We start from the raw sequence: 18,950 nt of genomic DNA on the forward strand, positions 1-18,950 counted from the left end.
CGAAGAATTGTTGGTAAATTTTCAATACCCACTTTATTAAGGGCGAAGCGGAAGGAGGGTGAACGAAACTGCCTTTATTAGATTTTCTAGAAACGTGAGCATACAGCCAATTGCCATAGGCTGTGAGTTGCTATTGACACGTTTATATCGAAAATTTTAAATTAAATTGAACCGTCAATTCCAAGCGATGAGGATAAACAACAGGCTCAGTACTTATATTTGCAGTGTTTACCGTTTAAACGTCTGATACCTAGGTATTACGTTGAAAATATACATTCCTGAATTTATTATTTTACCCATAAAATAGGCACTGCTTGAGATGCCTACCGACTCAACGGAAAACTAGAGCAAGCTAAGTTTCTTCAAAATACAATAAATAAATAAGTTTTAAAATGTTTCATGTAGCTTAACAAAACGATTAAATTGGAACGATTGAAAAAATATTTCCTCAACACATCAAAGAATATTGTTTGCCGCGCGCGACGTCTTAGACCTTGTATTATGAAACAAAACCAAAACCTATTAGGTACATATTTACTTACGTTACTTACCTATTAAACTACCTCATTTAACGACGTCATTGCATCAATTATATAATCGTTAGGCACTTTCAGTTTCAGGTTTATTTGAAGGAAAGGTAGGCAACACGTAGGCAAAGATTTCAACGCTGCAGCTATTTCACCTTTTACCTAGAAAGTCACATTTATTTTAAAAATTTATTCAAGAAAAACTGACTTCGGCAATTAATAAAAATGTTTATTATACATACACACTGTATCCCAATTTGATAGATCATTGATGATTGATAAAGGTAAGTATTTTGTTATTTTATGTACCTTCATTAACACACAAATTTAAAACCTAATCAAACCAAAACAAATGGAAATGGATTTAATAAACTAAAAATTAAAAAGCAATAGCTATAACAGTTGCATGTATTAATTTTATTGATTAGACATTATGTAACAGAAAATTATATTTATATCTACACAGAAAAACCGCCAAAAGCGTATTTTATTATCGTTTTAATTTTTATTAGTCAGTTCTTTAAAGAAACGAATCTTCAATGGCGGCGCTTATCATTCCCTCTCGCTCACACACGGCCGTACGGTATGCAAAAAAAAATGGAAAAATAAAATCACTAAAATGTATTTGATTTTCCCTATAATAGTTTTTATCATAAATTTACAATGACAATTATGCATTTGCGAAAGTAAATAATGTTTTCTTGGAATTTGACAAAATATGTTCTTTGGGAAAAGTTGTTCAGTTTTATGGGCTTATTACAAGTATTATGGGGATTTTATTACATTCTGTATACGTAAATATGATAATTCATATAAATACACAAATACAATAACAAAAAAGTTTGTCAACAAACAATTTGAAATAATTAATAAAATAATTATCAATTTACGTTATTTTTATTTTCTTCTTTGATGATCCTACCATCTGTCAAAGTCAGCTTTGGCCGCCATTGAAGATTCGTTTCTTTATTGAACTAGCTAATACACTTTTTTTTTTAATTCTTATATTTTTTAACTGCCATCTAACGACTGAAATGAAATCTTCATCAACTTGCATACTATACCGATATACTAGTTTTCTATAGAATCTACAGATGTCGCTGTATTTATGATACTTTGATGTTAAAAATATTTTTGTATTATTATTTATTATTAATATTATCTTACTTTAACTGTAAAATATAATTTTATTATAGACTCCACATTATATAAATTATAAACACATTTTTTTTCAAAATTTTAAATATGGCAATGTGGACTGCAGACAAAAATGTCAAACCGTTGTCAATGTCAAACATTCAAATAGGTTATAATTGAAGCTTTGTGATGTGTCTGATTTTTAAAACCTTTTGCAATAATTAAACGCTTTATGATTTACACGTATAAAGTTAAAAATAATGGCAGTAGTAATAGAAACTACGCTTGGTGACATCACTGTGGATCTTTACTTAGATCAAAGACCTGTCACTTGTTTGAACTTTTTAAAACTATGCAAAATGAAATACTACAATTACAATCTATTTCATTCCATACGAAGTGGATTTATTGCTCAAACTGGTGATCCGACGGGGGAAGGATCTGGTGGAGAATCTATTTGGGGTATACTAGAAGGGCGAAGCAAAAGATTTTTTTCTGGAGAGAAAAGGCCTAAAATTCGTCACACAGAAGCTGGTTTGCTATCCATGGTTTGTACTGACGATATGATGGTGGGCTCACAATTTTTTTTCACTCTTGCCCCGGATCTGGACTCGTTAGACGGCACACATTGTGTGATTGGGGAAGTAACAGAAGGACATGAAGTTCTAGGAAAATTAAACGAAGTTATCTGCGATGAAGCTCATCGGCCATACCGTGATGTGCGTATTACACATACAGTTGTTCTAGAAGATCCCTTTAGTGATCCCCCTGGCTTGAGAGCACCATCCCGGTCACCATCACCAAATCCTGAGCGACTAAAGGGTGGTAGAATTGCGCCAGATGAAGAAATTGATGAAACTGAAGGTAAAACTGCTGAAGAAATACAAGAAATGATAGAGGAGAAAGAAGCTAAAGCCAGAGCTACTATCCTTGAAATAGTTGGTGATTTACCCGATGCTGATATTGCGCCACCTGAAAATGTACTATTTGTTTGTAAGCTCAATCCTGTCACAACAGACGATGACTTGGAAATTATTTTTAGTCGCTTTGGAAAGATTGTAAGCTGTGAAGTTATTAGAGATAAGAAGACTGGTAACTCCTTACAATATGCCTTCATTGAGTTTGATAATAAAAAATCTTGTGAGGATGCTTATTTCAAAATGGACAATGTATTAATAGATGACCGAAGAATTCATGTGGACTTCTCACAATCAGTTTCAAAAATGAGATGGTTAGGTAAAGGGAGAGGTGTTCAATATTTTAATGACGATCAATCAGAAGTATCTTTTGACAAAATAGAAAAGTCCAATAGAACTTCAAGTAGAGATACAAATAAAAATAGCCATAGAGAGCATAACACAAAGCATGAGGATAGGAAACATGAAAGAAATGAAAGTAGTTATAGGGATAGAAAAAATAGAGAAGATAGACACCAAAATAATAGGTCACAAAGAGATAGAAGTAGGAGTAGATCTAGACAAAAAGATTCAAGATCTCATAGAAGTGAAAGAGAAAGCAAGAGACAAAGCAAAGACCGTGATAATGGTATCAGTAGAAACTCTCATAGACACAGAAGTGAATACAATGGCACTGAAAGATCTCACAAATCTAACGTTTCCAACACTGAACGAAGGAACAATGATTCCTTTCCAAGAAGAAGTGATAAAGAATCTTACGACAAACATGATCGTAGTAAAGACCGTGATAAGAGAGACAAAAGCAAAAATGAAGAAAGGAGAAGTGAAAATAGTGTAACTAGTAAAACTAAAAAGATACCTAGTAATGAGGAACCTAAAACTCCATCCCCCATTTTAGATAGAAAGAAACATGAAAAGGACGGTAAATCAAAGAATAAGCAAGCAAAAGACAGTAAATCTAATAAAAAGAAACGAAAGGTATCTACATCATCATCAGAGAGTTCTACAGAAAGTAGCTCTAGTACAGAATCATCAAGTTCAAGTGATTCTGATAGAAAGAAAAAGAGAAGAAAAAAGAGGAAAGTATCCACATCCAGTAGTTCGAGTAGTTCTTCCAGTAGTTCAGAAAGTAGTAGCGATTCTTCAACATCTAGCTCTGATAGTGAAAAAGATAAGAAAAAACGTAAAAAGAAGGTTCATTCAAAAAAGCCTACAAAGAAATCTAAAAAATAAATCAATTATTAAGTATTAGACTGGGTTGTTTCTATCTGTAATCATTAATCTTAAAACAAATACGTACAAATGGTACAAATTGTTCGCTTTTGATATAACAAAGTATTACAAATAAAATTTAATTAAAAATTATGTACTTTGTATTTTTATACTTAATATTGAATGAACTACACTGCAATAATTAAAAATGAAATTGTTTTCCTTTGATATAAAATTGAACTCTAATTAGAATCACTTTCAATATTAGTTAAGACATGTTTCTTTAATTTATTTGTTTTAAAAAATATCACAATAAAGCTTATTTTTTAATCGTTTTTTTATTTATTTTTCCTTCATTAAATCATTATGTTTGTCTATGATTAAATTCACAATAATTTTCCTGATAAATAATTTAACTTAACATAAATATGTATGTATATTTTATTATAGACTGTACATTACAAAACTTAATAACTTTGATACTTAAGTAGTAGTTACTGAAGAGAGGAAGATTCAATGTTATATTTGTTATAGATGAACCGATAGACCGACCGCGACGTTGAAATTAAATAAATGCATATACCTACCTAGGCATGATTAAGGCTTTACAATTTACTACCAAATTTTGAAACTTACCTACATCATGGACCCAATAAATATCTAGATATTTGTCCATGCCCACATATAGTTATTATCAGCCCATTATGTAAGCACATGGCCCTCCTACGAGGGTACAGGCCATCAAATGCAGGTTGGTAGAAGTGTGGGTAGAAGCATAGAATATAATACCTACCTATATATTATATAGGTACTATAGCGCCGTAGAACTAAAGCTGTAGAGCATTATACATATTTTGTTCAAAGATTAACAAAATGATTTTATTGCTTAGAAGTCTGCAAACTTTGCAGTGCAAAGTCTAGTAAGCTGGTTATAAAATAGTTGTAACTATGTATTAGATAATTTAATGTCACTTAATTTATGTGATTATTCTTTAGAAATCGTCCTCAAAGCAGATAAGTAATGGCTGGCGTCCACTAGTGACTAGGCGGATCGGGTCGGGCCGCATCGCAACGCAAAAATACGCCGGCCTATGTTTTGTATGAAACATCGTCCATTAGCGACGTATCGGAGCGCGGCCGCGGCGGGCCGCAACGCATTGGCGGATCGCTTTGCAGGCGTATTTCTCCCGGCGGTGCGCTGCGACCCGCCCCGATCCGTCTAGTGGACACAGGCAGACGGATTTTAGCGCACGTGCCGTGCTAAAAAATAAACGAAAATGAACGAAGAACTGCTTATTTCTATAGTGCAAAAGTATAGAGAACTGTATGATCTAGGAGACCCTAGATATCATGATGAGCAGCGGCGCATGAATATATATGGCAAGAAATAGCACAGATTTTGAATGAAACATGTAAGTTATAAATTTATAATTAATATAAAAAGCATTTGAATGCCATAAAGAAATGTTGTGTGGTTTTATGAAACCACGGTAAAAGTGAAACTGTTCGAACGGTTCGGCAGCAGACCGTCACGCGACATGCGCTACACAGACCAAAAAGTTTGAGACGATGTCATAAAACTTTCACTTTAAAAACCAAAAATATCAATAAAATTTCAACACGTGTAAGTTAGTTAATTAAAGGCCCTGCGCAGACAGCACACTTTTTGTGCGATCGAGTCTGCGGCGCACAAAAAGTCCGCATGGCGCGCAAAAAGTCGGTCGCGGATTTTTCACAGACTCAATGCACACGACGCACATGTTCCATCATTTTGTCGGCAGATCTGTAGGGATGTAGACGCTATGGAAATCGTGCAGGGATCGCGAAGTATTATTTTGTACATGAAGTTCAGAAAAAGAAGAAGAAATAGAGAATTTTGGGTACATCCTATACTTTCGGAAAGATTACTGAAGGGGCAGTTCCATACTTAACATTCAATTCTGAAACAACATCCGGCAATTTTTTTCAAATTTTATAAAATGTCTGTTACTACATTTGATGAGTTGCTATTTATTTTGAGACCTGCTTTGACTCATTCAGAAACAACAATGAGGAGGTGCATTGGTCTAGATAATAGATCTCTGGCGCAATGATAATAGTAAATTCTTGTAAATAAATGAAATTTGAATTTGAATTTGAATTTGAATTTTAGATCGCGTGCGTTACGTCCACCCCTAGCAAATGCAGATTGCCGACTAAAGTGTGCGCCGTCTGCGTTAGCGCGCGTTGAAGCAAACGTTCAATTCTTTTCACACACTTTTTGTGCGGAGCGGCGCGGTGCGGTCTGCCCGAATCACGGATTTTTTGTGCGCCGGACTTTTTGCGCGTCGTGTGCGTTACTGCATATAATTGCATAGGTTCTATTTTCACAGACTAAAATGTGCGTCACGGATAGTCTGTCGTCTGCGCAGGGCCAAATAATTCATTTAAATTCTAGGTTTTTAACTGACTTCAAAACGGAGGTTATCAATACGATCCGTATTTAGGTATGTATTATTGTATATTTCCAGAAATGCCCAGTTTTTGGATATGTTAATCTATATCAGCTTCTAATAAAGACCTGTGCCAAATTTCAAAAGTGTTTGTATATTTGTCCACGCATATCTCCAAAAGTATAAGTAAGTCCGATTTAAATAATTCTTTTTTTTTTGTTGTACCAGATATTGTTGTATTGATTTGAAGTCGTAAAATCTCTTCTTCGGAGCTGTCCATGGTAGCGCGATGTCAATTCAAGCACGAAAACACGTCTGTTAGATAAAATTCGCTTAGGCGGTCCGCCGCGCCCCGTACAGATGGACGCAAGAGCATAAGGCCGGCCACATACATCAGTTTTCCTGATTCGGAAACCGTATCACGAAAAATTCTGTATAACTACCACACACATCCTTTTTTTTCCGTTCGGAATATCGAGATTAGTCTTGGAGTAGCTTCAGTGGAGTGCACACGTTTGGAAGAAGCATGAATTTTGTACTTATATAAAAGTTGTTCCTCGAAATACAATCTACAAAAATGATCTGATATCATTTCTTCGTAAAATGATAAAAAAAAAGTTTTATAGAAAAATATAAATTACTCTAATTAATGAACATTTTCTATTTTTGATGGCACCCCACAAATCACCCCACAAACTTGGTTTTAGCTTCACACTGACCCCCCCCCCCCCCTACATATCAAAAAAATAAAATTACGTCCTCTAAAAAACGCAAGATTAGGCCTAAAAAATGTAACATTTCAATGGACTATACAGGGTGTAATCGTTAAGTGTGCGCAGGCGATTTTTCCGTAAGTATTACAGATAACAAAAAACTTTAAACTGATATCGAAAGTACTTAACCTAATGAGTAAAATGGCCGTAATAAATTTTTAAAAATAAATCGAGAAATATAAAAAAAATTATCTTTAAACCCTCCCATACATTAAGTATGAAATATGAATATCCCATATACATTTAATATGAAAGATTTTAGCTTTCTTTTTCTTTTTTGGTTTTCTGCTTTAATTACTTCGCAAATTTGAAGTGGCATTTTCCACGCTTTTTCCGGACATTTTCACGCATTTTCTAGATATTTTCCGGGGATTTTCCGAGCATTTTCCGGGCATTTTCCACGCTTTTTTCCGGATATTTTCCAGATATTTTCCAGGCATTACCCATTCATATTCCAGAGATTTTCCAGGCATTTTCCAGACATTTCCCTGGCATTTTCCGGTAATTTCCCAAGCATTTTCCGGGAATTTCCCAGGCATTTTCCGGGGATTTTCCGAGCATTTCCCGGGGATTTTCCGGATGTTTTCCAGACATTTTCCGGACATTTCCCTGGCATTTCCCGGGAATTTTCCAGGCATTTTCCACGCATTTCCCAGACATTTTCCGGACATTTGTCAGGCATTTTCCGGGGATTTTCCAGGCATTTTCCGGATATTTTCCAGGCATTTTCCAGGGATTTTCCAGACATTTTCCACGGTTTTTTCGGAAATTTCCACGCATTTTCCGGATATTTTCCAGACATTTTCCGGATATTTCTCAGGCATTTTCCGGGGATTTTCCAGGCATTTTTCGGATATTTTCCGGACATTTTCACGCATTTTCCGGATATTTTCCAGGCATTTTCCAGGGATTTTCCACGGTTTTTTTCGGAAATTTCCACGCATTTTCCGGATATTTCCAGACATTTTCCGGACATTTCCCAAGCATTTTCCGGGGATTTTCCAGGCATTTTTCGGATATTTTCCGGTCATTTTCACACATTTTGACATTTTCATTTTCCGGGGATTTTCCGAGCATTTCCCGGGGATTTTCCAGGCATTTTTCGGATATTTTCCGGACATTTTCACGCATTTTCCGGATAGTTTCCAGGCATTTTCCAGGGATTTTCCAGACATTTTCCACGGGTTTTCCGGAAATTTCCACGCATTTTCCGGATATTTCCAGACATTTTCCGGACATTTCTCAAGCATTTTCCGGGGATTTTCCAAGCATTTTTCGGATATTTTCCGGACATTTTCACGCATTTTCCGGATATTTTCCAGGCATTTTCCAGGGATTTTCCAGACATTTTCCACGGTTTTTCCGGAAATTTCCACGCATTTTCCGGATATTTTCCAGGCATTTCCCATGCATTTTCCGGTTATTTTCCGGGAATTTCCCAGGCATTTTCCGAGCATTTCCCGGGGATTTTCCAGACATTTTCGAAACATTTACAGGCTATGTCAGGGAAATGTCCGGAAAATGTCTGGAAAATATCCGGAAAATGCGTGGAAATTTCCGGAAACCCCGTGGAAAATCCCTGGAAAATGCCTGGAAAATATGCGTGAAAATGTCCGGAAAATATCCGGAAAATGCGTGAAAATATCCGGAAAATGTCTGGAAAACATCCGGAAAATCCCCGGGAAATGCTCGGAAAATCCCCGGAAAATGTCTGGAAAACATCCGGAAAATCCCCGGAAAATGCCTGGCAAATTCCCGGAAAATGCTTGGGAAATTACCGGAAAATGCCAGGGAAATGTACTTTCGATATCAGTTTAAAGTTTTTTGTTATCTGTAATACTTACGGAAAAATCGCCTGTGCACACTTAACGATTACACCCTGTATAAGTGTGTAATAACAATAGTTATGAAATAAATAATTATGTTTATTTTGTAAAAAGTTTTATCATGTTCATTTTATCGCCTAGAGAATTTTGTTGCCAAGCAAGATCTTTCATATCCCTGTTATGATAATCATCGTTATTAAGGTCCCACAGGCATGGGTACCCCTCTACACCAATTAACTGTTATTAATTATTAATTATTAACTGTTCAATGTCACTCATCGTGAATAATAATTAAATATTACGTATTCGTGGGTGTCCCAACAATAACTACGGTACGGGTCCGCTCAGCTCGATCGCGCTGCGCTGACTGATGTTCCGTTCGGAATTTCGAATGTGTGTGGCGGGCCATACAAAATGTATGTAAGCTTTGCATCCGTTTCGTTTTTTTTCCGTCAGGAATTCCTGATGCATGGGCTTGCATTTGGAAAGAACGGACGGAGAAAAAACCGTACGGAAAGTTATCGAATGTGTGTGACATTCATTGCTTTTGTATGAATTTACTGCGTTCGGAGGCCCTGATTCGGAAAACGGATCAGGAAAACTGATGTATGTGGCCGGCCTAACAGTGCCGCGGCCCGTTCCGATGCGATCCGCCCCGATCCTTCCCTAATGGACGCCTAGCTTAACGAAACGCACATATATTACATTACGCGGATTGGAGGTTTTTAATTTTTTTAATCGACATTCCCAAAAACGATGGAGATCTCATATTAACGGTTATATTTTATAAGGAGTTTATATTGGAGTTTATTTAATTATTTTTGAAACGAGTTTATTTTATTCTCCATACAAAATTCGTTGGTCCCACTAACACATCTCGTACTTTAAAGACACTATAATTTTTTCTTTGAACCTGTTTTTGTTGGTATTTCTAAATTATTTTATCAATAATATGTGACGCTATGGTGACGCTAAATTAATTTGAATATTATAACCACAGACTAATAATAATATACTACGTTATAACGTAAAATACCTATGTCTCATTTTTGTTTCCCGAATGAAACCTCACGTAAGTTACCATAAAATAACAAGTATTATGAAGAGATTCCCGGTCCGTCAAACATAATTTTTGATATATAGCAACACCATGGTACAAGTTGGCCAACCTAAGGAAAGAAATCGCCAGTTTGTTTCCTGTCAAAGTGTTGTTGAAGGTGATCGTCATTTTTGTCTCGGAAGTTTTTAATGTTTTTATGCGAGGATATCCACGGTAAGAATGAAAGTTTTACATATTATTTCAAAGTTTGTGTGTATATTTGCAATTCCTTTTACGAATTGAACTTAAGGGCGTCCTACTACATCAAAAGTCGTATATTATGTCCACGAGTATTTTGATTCACGAATGATTCCATGTGTTACCATATTGGTACGGGAGCTAGTAACGTTTTAAAAAAAGTCATTTTAGTATAGTTGGGTTTTTGGTATACTGTTTCTCTTGCTATTTCGGTTAGAGTCCGGGCTGTCTGGCTAATTTCACTTATTTCGATGACATTTTAATTATTTTGAAATAAAAAATTGCGTATGGCATCTATTTAACAACGAAAAAAACGTCTTGCAATAAAAAAATTTATGTCTGATGGATCTATCTAAAGGCAAAAGATCAAAAATTACGCGTTAATAAATGACTTTAAATTACGTATATTTTCCTGTGCAGATAAGATGCGCACTAATAAACGCAACCACTGCGGCCAGCCAGATAGCCCGGACTCTAACCGAAATAGGAAGAGAAACAGTATATCAAAGAACCAACTATACTAAAATTCTCTCTTGTCAACGTTGCTAGCTCCTATACGATATGCGTTACGTAACATTCGTGAACAGTTGTAAAGAGTACCTAGTACACACTATCAAATTGACAATTGAAAATATTTCAAAATTTTAAGCTACTTATTTTTTTATTTTAATGAAAACTAGATCAAAAATTATGATACATGTATTTTTTGCTTGTTCTAAATATGGAAGTTTTCATTCATCTTTTTGAGTTTTAAAATCATCTAATTCTAAAATTTCGTAAGCGCTAAATGACGTCATACATACGGAGGAATCTTGGGAGGAATACATTTTTTCCTTTGCCACATACCTAGTTTACACTTTAAAAAAATCTTGACAGTTGACATTTTGGCACATTTGTCACTTTGATTCGTCAAGCTTTATAAATATTGTTATTTATTATTTGCTGATCCAAATTTTAAACAAAAGAAACTTATTCACAAGTACTGATGATGATGACTTTATGCAGGATTTGTTAAGGGGCGCTGAAAATTTCTGGGAAACAAATATACTATCCCAAAAACGTTGGAAAGTGTTAAATAAATACAACTTTTAGTAAGTAAACAAAGTCATAATATATCAAGAACATTATTAACACTATAGGCACTGCATTTTTATTCCTCCGTATGTTCATACATGTATGACGTCATCGTCATCATCACATTTATCGTTTTTATTTAATTTCTCTTAAAATATGCGATTAAAAAATGAAATTTTTTTTTCTGTAATCGCAAGAGCAAAATAAAGAAACGGTTTTTTTCTTTCATGGCCTTATAAAAAATGAAATGTTGTCAATTATTATCAAAAGCACTACCAGTAGTTTTGTGACAAATATTGACACTTTTTACCAGTCAATGTCAAGGAAGGGTTGTTTTTCGCGCGTATCTTATATGTATGTATGCATGTATATGTATATGTACTGATATTTCTTTATTACCTCGTAAGTACCTACGTTGCGTGTAATCCAATAAAGTCGAAATTTACATTATTATTTTTAAATTATTTATTTACCTTTTAGATGGCACTTACGGCGGCAGAAAAACAAAAACGGTATAGGGAGCGAATGCGAACCAACAATCCTGAAAAGTTTCAAGAAGCTAAACGAAAAAATTCGGCGCGGAATAAAGAAAGAAAAAAAATTAGCGAATGTACAGAGGATGAAAAGAAGAAACTACGGAAACAGTGGCGAGATAGGAAAAATAGGCAAAAAATTAAACTTGAAAATTGTGAAGAAATCAAAGGAAATGAAAGCGAGACCATTGATGATAAAATTAAGAAAGCACGATTAGCAGAACGAAAAAAAAATTTGAGGCGGTTTGCTATTGAAAAGGAAAGTTTTCACACCAAAATAAATAACTTGTCAAATACTATTAAAACACTTAAAAAAAAATGTTGTCGCTTGATAAAAAATCAAAAATCATTACTTGAATGTATAGAAGAACTCAAGGCAAAAAATACAACCACTGAAAAAGTTCCAACAACTGTGTTAAATATATTTTTGTAATTTTGAACTTTGCGCCTTGCAACGCCAGCTTACGCTTGCTCTGTGGTTTTTCTCTCTGCTCTGTGACATTATAGTGACTGTATAATATGTTCCCGGTATTTTTATTTAGAAATAAAGTTAATATTGAAATAATCAGTATTTGTGTCTCATTAACCCATCAAACTGAAAACACAGCCAGTATGGTTCCAATAACTGAAATGACACCACTATCGAAAACAGAAAATTACATAGAAAACAACTTACCCAACATAACGACGCCCAAAAAACAAAAAGTTAAAAAGCAACTACTGACCTTCAACGTTTTAACTACTGCTTTGCAGGATACATATGCAAACACAAGGAATAATAAAGACCGCAATATTTTCAAAACTGTAGTTGAGAATGAAATAACAAAGAAATACAAAGTGAAAAGCGCAACTGCAGCTGCATTGGGTTTAAAAGGTAGTGCTCGTCGCAGAAAAAACATTTTGAAGAAAAATAACATAATTATAAACGAAATCAAACAGTTAACAATAAAAACATAATTTAACAAGAAAACATTAATATGATAAGTGCACAAAAGGCGGCCTTATTGCTTAAAGCAATCTCTTCCAGGCAACCACAAAAATAAAGGACATGTACGATGCTGGTTCAACGCGAAGACGCAATCATAAAGAAAATAACTAAAATCAAGGTTATGAAAACAAAATCAAAAACTATGGGAAATAAACAATATACAGGGATATAATTATAACATAAATAATTATGTACACAAAACTCAATAATATCAATATTAAATACACACATACATCAATACTTAAAAAATTGATAATAATAAATACAATTAAATAAATATAAGACATAAATATGCTAATACATAAAATATAAAATATTAAACATGGTATATACAAATACAAATTCATATAAATATATACATATACATAAGATAAAAAAAGGAAACTAAATAGTGGAAAAAAGTGCTCTTTGACAAGTGCTTTGAACATAATTATGCGGTGATTTGGCGCGTCTGATGGTCTCAGGGAGAGAATTCCACAGTCGAATTGCTAGGACAGTATAGGATGAGTTAAAAAAATTGGAATGGTGAATAGGGGTGGATAGGAGAAGGAGATCAGAAGAACGAAGGGAAAGGGAACTATTGGAATGTAAATATTGGAACTGATTCTTAAGATAGATAGGAGTTTTCGGGTCAAACAGGATAGAGTACAAGAGTTGAAGGATGTGAATACTCACGACCGGCGAAGACGAATAGGGAGCCAGTGAAGTCTTTTACGAAAATCAGAAACATGATCGAACTTGCGTAAGCCGAAGATGAATCTGATGCAAAAGTTTTGCAGCCTACTCAGTACACGATACCTCAGATGACGAAATTTTCATACCCGATTATGACTCTTTTTTGGATGATACCCAAGAAATTGAAGAGAACACTGAAAACAAAAAAAGCATGACTAATGACAGTGAAAAGTAATCCCGGCTGCGAACAGAAAAAGGTTGAAGAAAGAACTGAAAGAGAACAATTTATTAAGACTAAAATAAAAAATACTGAAGACCCCAAAATCGCAGATACCATAGAAAACAGACAGTTTAGTGTGGATGACAGCGTAAAAGTACCCGGAAATGACATTTTTGTAGAATATCCAGAAGAAAATAGTACAGAAAGCAATGAAAATATGCAAATAAAAAGAAACAGTGATAGTTAAAGATAAAGCAGGAAATGACAAAGTACAATTTGAAAAGACTGAAATAAAAGAAAAGACTGACAACAATGACACAGAAATCCCAGATATCGATAAAGAAAGATTTATCTGTCTAGGTGATAGCGTATTAGTAAGGTATTTTCAAAGACAATCTGGGAAATATTATGTAGGGTTCATAGATAGTATAAAAGAAGATGAAACCCTAAGATATTCTGTTCGGTTTTTAAAAACGACTCATAAACCAACACTTAGGTTTGTACCTACAAAAAGAGATCGTGATGTTGTTTCCGATCTAAGTAAAGTAAAAAAAATTGAATTAGAGTTACATGAAAAAGCGTACTTCTTGAAAGATTTAAGTAACGATCAAATTTATTTTTGATTATTATTTATGTGCTCATTTGTAAAATTGTAATAAGATAATCCCACCAAAAACAGAATTAAACTTACTTACTTTTACTTTTATTAGTACTTTTTAAAATGTCTATGATGTTGTAAGGAGTTCAACTCCCATCTCAGTTCAATAACTATTTTTATGTCGGGAAAAAGGACGATAATGCTAAAATTATAGTACGTTTAAATTAAAGGTAAGAAATGCTAAAAATATAAAAGAAAGTCATGTTATACCTAACAAAAATAAGTCTGATTAATGATTATTTATGACTGATTAACATGAGCAGGTATTAGTTCCATTACGGACAGTTTTGTTTTGCTATATTATAATAATGTATGGCATTCTAAAATAAAGAATTTTAAATGATTATCTTGTTTAATTTTTTTTTTCATATTTTATCTGAAAAGACATAATTTTTTTCTAGTATGTACACTAGGATTTATAAAGTTCACATGTGTTACCGTCGTTCACGAATGTTACCATGTGTTACTTATTCACGACTGTTACCCTACAATTTTTGGCGGCCATACTCACCTGGTGATACCTGTGTTGATACTCTCTGACCTATGCTCTGCCCATTGACCTCTATTACAATAGTCAATAACAGAGGTATATAGAATTAATTTTAGGTAGTTACCTATAACTATCTAAAATAAAGTTAAAATATTATAAATACTTAACTATTGGGTTTTTTATTTGTCAATTAGATACCTATAATCAGCCATTTTAACAACGCTCCCAAGTCCCAAAGAACGACGCATTTCGTAGCGTGTGAATTAAAAAAAAGTTTTCCATTATATGTACGCATCTAACTAGGTAATAGGTATCTATTGTAGTCATACAAACTCTTCATTTGGAGTTTATAAATTTGTACTTTAAAATCCTAGGTGAAAGGAAGCTATAAACATATCAAAGTATCAAATGGTACCTAACCTGTTAACAGGACGTTGTTGACTCGGTCGCGAGAATCTATTAGCTCTCCAGTCTGCCTTTGTGCCTATTGTGCAAGTCATAAAGTATCTGAACAAGCAGATGATTGCCGTTAGCGACTTATTGAGCGATATACAGCATGGATTGGTAGTAAAATGAAATCTGGGAGAATATATTTGTTAAAAGAAAAAAATATAAACCTTGGAAACTTTTGGGATAGCTACAAATGATAACTTGTTTGTACCATTTATTATTGTTCCGTATCCTTGCCAAGAATTCATAACGAATAGATATAGGTAACTATAATTATTGTGAACCTATTATTTTATTTCTAACAGCGAAGATGTAACCAGTGTACGTAGGTATCTGGATAAGAACTGAAACGAGACTACACAATCCAAAGCTGCGATATCGTACTGATAAATTCATAACAATTCTATTGATTAAGTATACTTAATAGTTATTACTTATCTACCCATAGGAGTATCTCTATGCAACTGGCAACAAAACGATACGAAAAAGTTTTAATCATGCATTCTTTATAATTAATAAGAATTATTTATGTAACACTGCCAAAATTATTGACCCCGAAATCTTGTTATGAGGAAAATTTTCCAGAAACAAATATAAAAACTGTAAATTAAAACGAAATAATGTTCAATGTATTGTAATTAATGGGCGTCTCGAGTCTCGACGCTTCCATCTCATCTCTTTCCACCATTGCGATATTTCGTCGAAAGGTTTATTTATTAAAGTAGCTTTTGCTAGACGTCATAGGGTCAGGGAGGCATTCTTTTGAAATAAAATTAAGTAATAATAAAATATATCAATTTTATGGAAAAATTGATTTAGGTCTTTTTTTAAATACTAATTCCGAGAAATGGAGTTTGTTTAATAACTAATATGAAGAACATAGTTAATAGGTATATTTATTTATGTTTTATCCACAGTTTTATCTAATGTCTTCCATCATATTATTGCAAAGGAATGTTATATTTATCGTAGGTATTCCTTACCTTCCAATATACGTAATATTGCAATGACATATCGCTAAATTGAAATGTTAATTGACTTTATTTTTTCGAGCCCCCAAAATATTTGAAAAGAAAATACAATAAAATACTAGATATTGGAATATTATCTTCAAATCTATTAGCATCAAATTATTATTTTCTAAACATGTAGAAGGCATTATCGATCTGAAATGCGTTTGAATAAGTGATAAGAAAGCTTAGATAAAAACTCCAGCCTGTGTTATGCAATATCTAGATTACTCGTCGAAGCTATCAGTTCGTCCCTGCATAGTTCACTGCGCATGTTCGCACAATATCGACACCGACGATAGCTTTTTCTCCAGTTGATGCTGGAACTCGTCGCTCGCCATCCGAAGACAGAAATTTCCTCCCTTGTGACCTAAATATTAATTAATAATTTCTTATTCGAGTCGTGAATATGTTGGTAATTTCGCTGACCGCGTTTGTCGCGGTAATTCTTCTGAGCGATGCGCTACCAACGCCTTCTAATAACAAAGGTAGGGTAACTGTTATATTATTTTTTTCTATACTAGTAGGTATATATACCATTAAAATTATATTATCAATCAATTATCAATTAGAAAAAGGATTATTATGTTTTTTCTTTATACATAATTTTCATAGTCTATCACTGTTTGTATCGATCAGCCGGCTCATATCCGCGCAGTTCTATTTTTAGCAACAGGTGTCCTGCGCGCTTCTACGTTTTTCGTTCTGCCTCAACTATGACCTTTACAAGCCAATTGAATTTCAACAATTGAATTTCAGTGAAAAAATTCAATTTTATTGTTAAGTATAAGCATACTTTACAATAAAATTGAAATTGCTTGCTCTTACATAAAATACATTTTTCTAAAAGAAATAACAAGCTATAACACAGTATACCAAAAAATATGAATTAGGTATCTTCCTTCCTATATTATAAACTTATAACTTTACGATTAGCCATTATTATACGAGTAATATAACGTATGGAAATAGCACAGTATCGATGTATATTCATACATACATAACTAGATGTATTCATACAGTTATTTTCGTTAAATTTAAATTTATAAATAATTAACCAATTTATAGTTTATTCATTATTAGAAAACGGTCCAATTGCTGAGCTACCCGAAAATTGGGACCAAACAAAAGACGACACTCAGTCATTATTTTTGAATAAAAGCGACAAAAATGATCTGGAACCATATCCACTCGCTCTCAGTGAGGAAGGTAAACACTTCACCATACAATTTTGACTTGCTTCCATAACCTTCCATTCAATATTGTTTTGAATGACACGGCGATTATTTCAGGAAATCAAGAAGGATTTGAACAAGTAATTGATCAAAGATATGATTCGCCTCAATCAACAGGTGAACTGGATAACCTCATATTGAGACCAGAATTGTATGGAGAACCACCGGCCATAGAAGGGCTGTCTGCTGGATACGACGCGCGTCGCAGAAAGCGCGGCACAGGAACAAAAGTTGTAGGCGCTGGTACTGCAACGAAAGTAGCTACCAAATCTAATTCTGGGAAGAAAAACCTTAAGTAAGCGTTTTGCATTCACAAGATGAATTAGGTATATATCGGATTTTGGAAATAGATTTTAATCTTATTTTCATTTTAGGCAGCAGGGAAGTCTTTCACCTGTAGAAACTGCAGCCGAAGATTACGAAACCCATCGTCTTAAAAGGGGTAGCGGAAGCAAAGTTGGCGGTGCTGCGGCTTCTGCTAAAAATGTGGGTAAGAATACTGGAGGCAACAAGAAGAATTTCCGGTAAGCAATTTAAATAAGTGTTATGTCCTTAATCAAACGAATAAGGACATATATGTATACATATTTCGTCTTTATACACATATTCTAATTGTATTTTTGTACACAGGCCAATATCAGAACGCCGTAAACGTGACTCCGGTCTCAGCGCTGCTGATGTGCGTGCTCTACTCAACATGTGGGAAGCGCAAGAACGCAGGAAACAGGAATGGAATGCAAACCACTGGACTCCTAATGGTTATTATGGCCACGTAAACACGCTTGATGAAGAGCAGCCAGAAGTCGATGAAAATGGAGACGTATGGTACAATGAACCCGTTGTAATTGGAGCACGCGAAAGAGATTATCCTCGTCACTCTTACTTCTCTGAACAGAACCGAATGGCTTTGGCTCAAGGACTACCAGACTTGTACCAAGTGGATCCGAATGAAGTCGCTCGCCGATATGAGGAAGCCCGTCGCAAGAGAATGTATGCTAATAGAATGAAACGCTTCATGGTTGCACGTAAACGCTCTGATGGGATGATACATCAAAATAACTACAGACCTCGTGATGATCTCTATACTCTTGCTGAATTGCTGCGTTCATCGCCCCGTGTCCAAGAACAAGACCTTCCTGTGTACCGACGACTTATTCTTTAAGCTGTTCTACATTGGGTATCCATTCGAAGGAAAATATCTGATCTTTACTGTCCTTTCCAAACTTTAAAATACAACATGTATGTAAGGGCTCCTCTATTTTTTATGATATCTATCTTTCGACTGGATATCAACACTTTTAGTTAGGATGGGCTATATCTCTGCATTTAATTATTCTGCTATATTTAGGATATAGTCAGTATTTTAAGTTTGTAAGCAGGTATTGTAGCAGAATCGTTTTCAAATTTAAATTAAGATTGGCCTAATATTACAATATTTTAAACACGTACTTTCCCTACCTCAGTTACTTGCATATCCATTAATTTATGCATACGAA

The 18,950-nt window shown here is 34.3% G+C and overlaps 2 protein-coding genes across 5 annotated transcripts; both read left to right on the forward strand.

Moving 5' to 3' along the window:
- The first annotated feature begins 1,818 nt into the window (after positions 1 to 1,818).
- Positions 1,819 to 3,832, forward strand: LOC149901131 (peptidyl-prolyl cis-trans isomerase sig-7). The gene has a single exon (XM_090111798.1). It carries the CDS (start codon positions 1,925 to 1,927, stop codon positions 3,812 to 3,814), a length of 1,890 nt encoding a protein of 629 aa, XP_089967924.1. The 5' UTR covers positions 1,819 to 1,924; the 3' UTR covers positions 3,815 to 3,832.
- Positions 3,833 to 10,037: 6,205 nt separating this feature from the next.
- Positions 10,038 to 18,814, forward strand: LOC149901132 (putative neuropeptide precursor protein). Of its 4 annotated transcripts, none has more exons than XM_090111615.1 (5): positions 10,038 to 10,097; positions 17,288 to 17,428; positions 17,512 to 17,749; positions 17,829 to 17,978; positions 18,085 to 18,814. In XM_090111615.1, exons 1-5 carry the CDS (start codon positions 10,073 to 10,075, stop codon positions 18,614 to 18,616), a joined length of 1,086 nt encoding a protein of 361 aa, XP_089967741.1. In that variant the 5' UTR covers positions 10,038 to 10,072; the 3' UTR covers positions 18,617 to 18,814. The 4 variants fall into 4 exon arrangements, with proteins under 4 accessions (XP_089967741.1, XP_089967739.1, XP_089967742.1 ...); XM_090111613.1 differs by lacking the exon at positions 10,038 to 10,097 and adding an exon at positions 16,489 to 16,707; XM_090111614.1 differs by lacking the exon at positions 10,038 to 10,097 and adding an exon at positions 16,490 to 16,707 and having other exon boundaries at positions 17,303 to 17,428.
- The last annotated feature ends 136 nt before the right edge of the window (positions 18,815 to 18,950 follow it).

Source organism: Colias eurytheme, chromosome 17 (assembly GCF_061535395.1).
Source record: "Colias eurytheme isolate Ceu_HAF_F1 chromosome 17, ilColEury1 Martin Lab GWU primary, whole genome shotgun sequence".
In the NCBI taxonomy this organism is placed as follows: Eukaryota; Metazoa; Arthropoda; class Insecta; order Lepidoptera; family Pieridae; genus Colias; species Colias eurytheme.

What these genes read in the sequence shown, in the direction of transcription:
- LOC149901131 (XM_090111798.1), top strand. Translation starts at nt 1,925, where the DNA reads ATGGCAGTAGTAATAGAAACTACGCTTGGTGACATCACTGTGGATCTT.
- LOC149901132 (XM_090111613.1), top strand. Translation starts at nt 16,629, where the DNA reads ATGTTGGTAATTTCGCTGACCGCGTTTGTCGCGGTAATTCTTCTGAGC. An exon ending in TCTGGGAAGAAAAACCTTAA is followed by an intron (nt 17,750 to 17,828) that starts GTAAGCGTTTTG and finishes TTTTCATTTTAG; the next exon opens with GCAGCAGGGAAGTCTTTCAC. An exon ending in GGCAACAAGAAGAATTTCCG is followed by an intron (nt 17,979 to 18,084) that starts GTAAGCAATTTA and finishes TTTTGTACACAG; the next exon opens with GCCAATATCAGAACGCCGTA.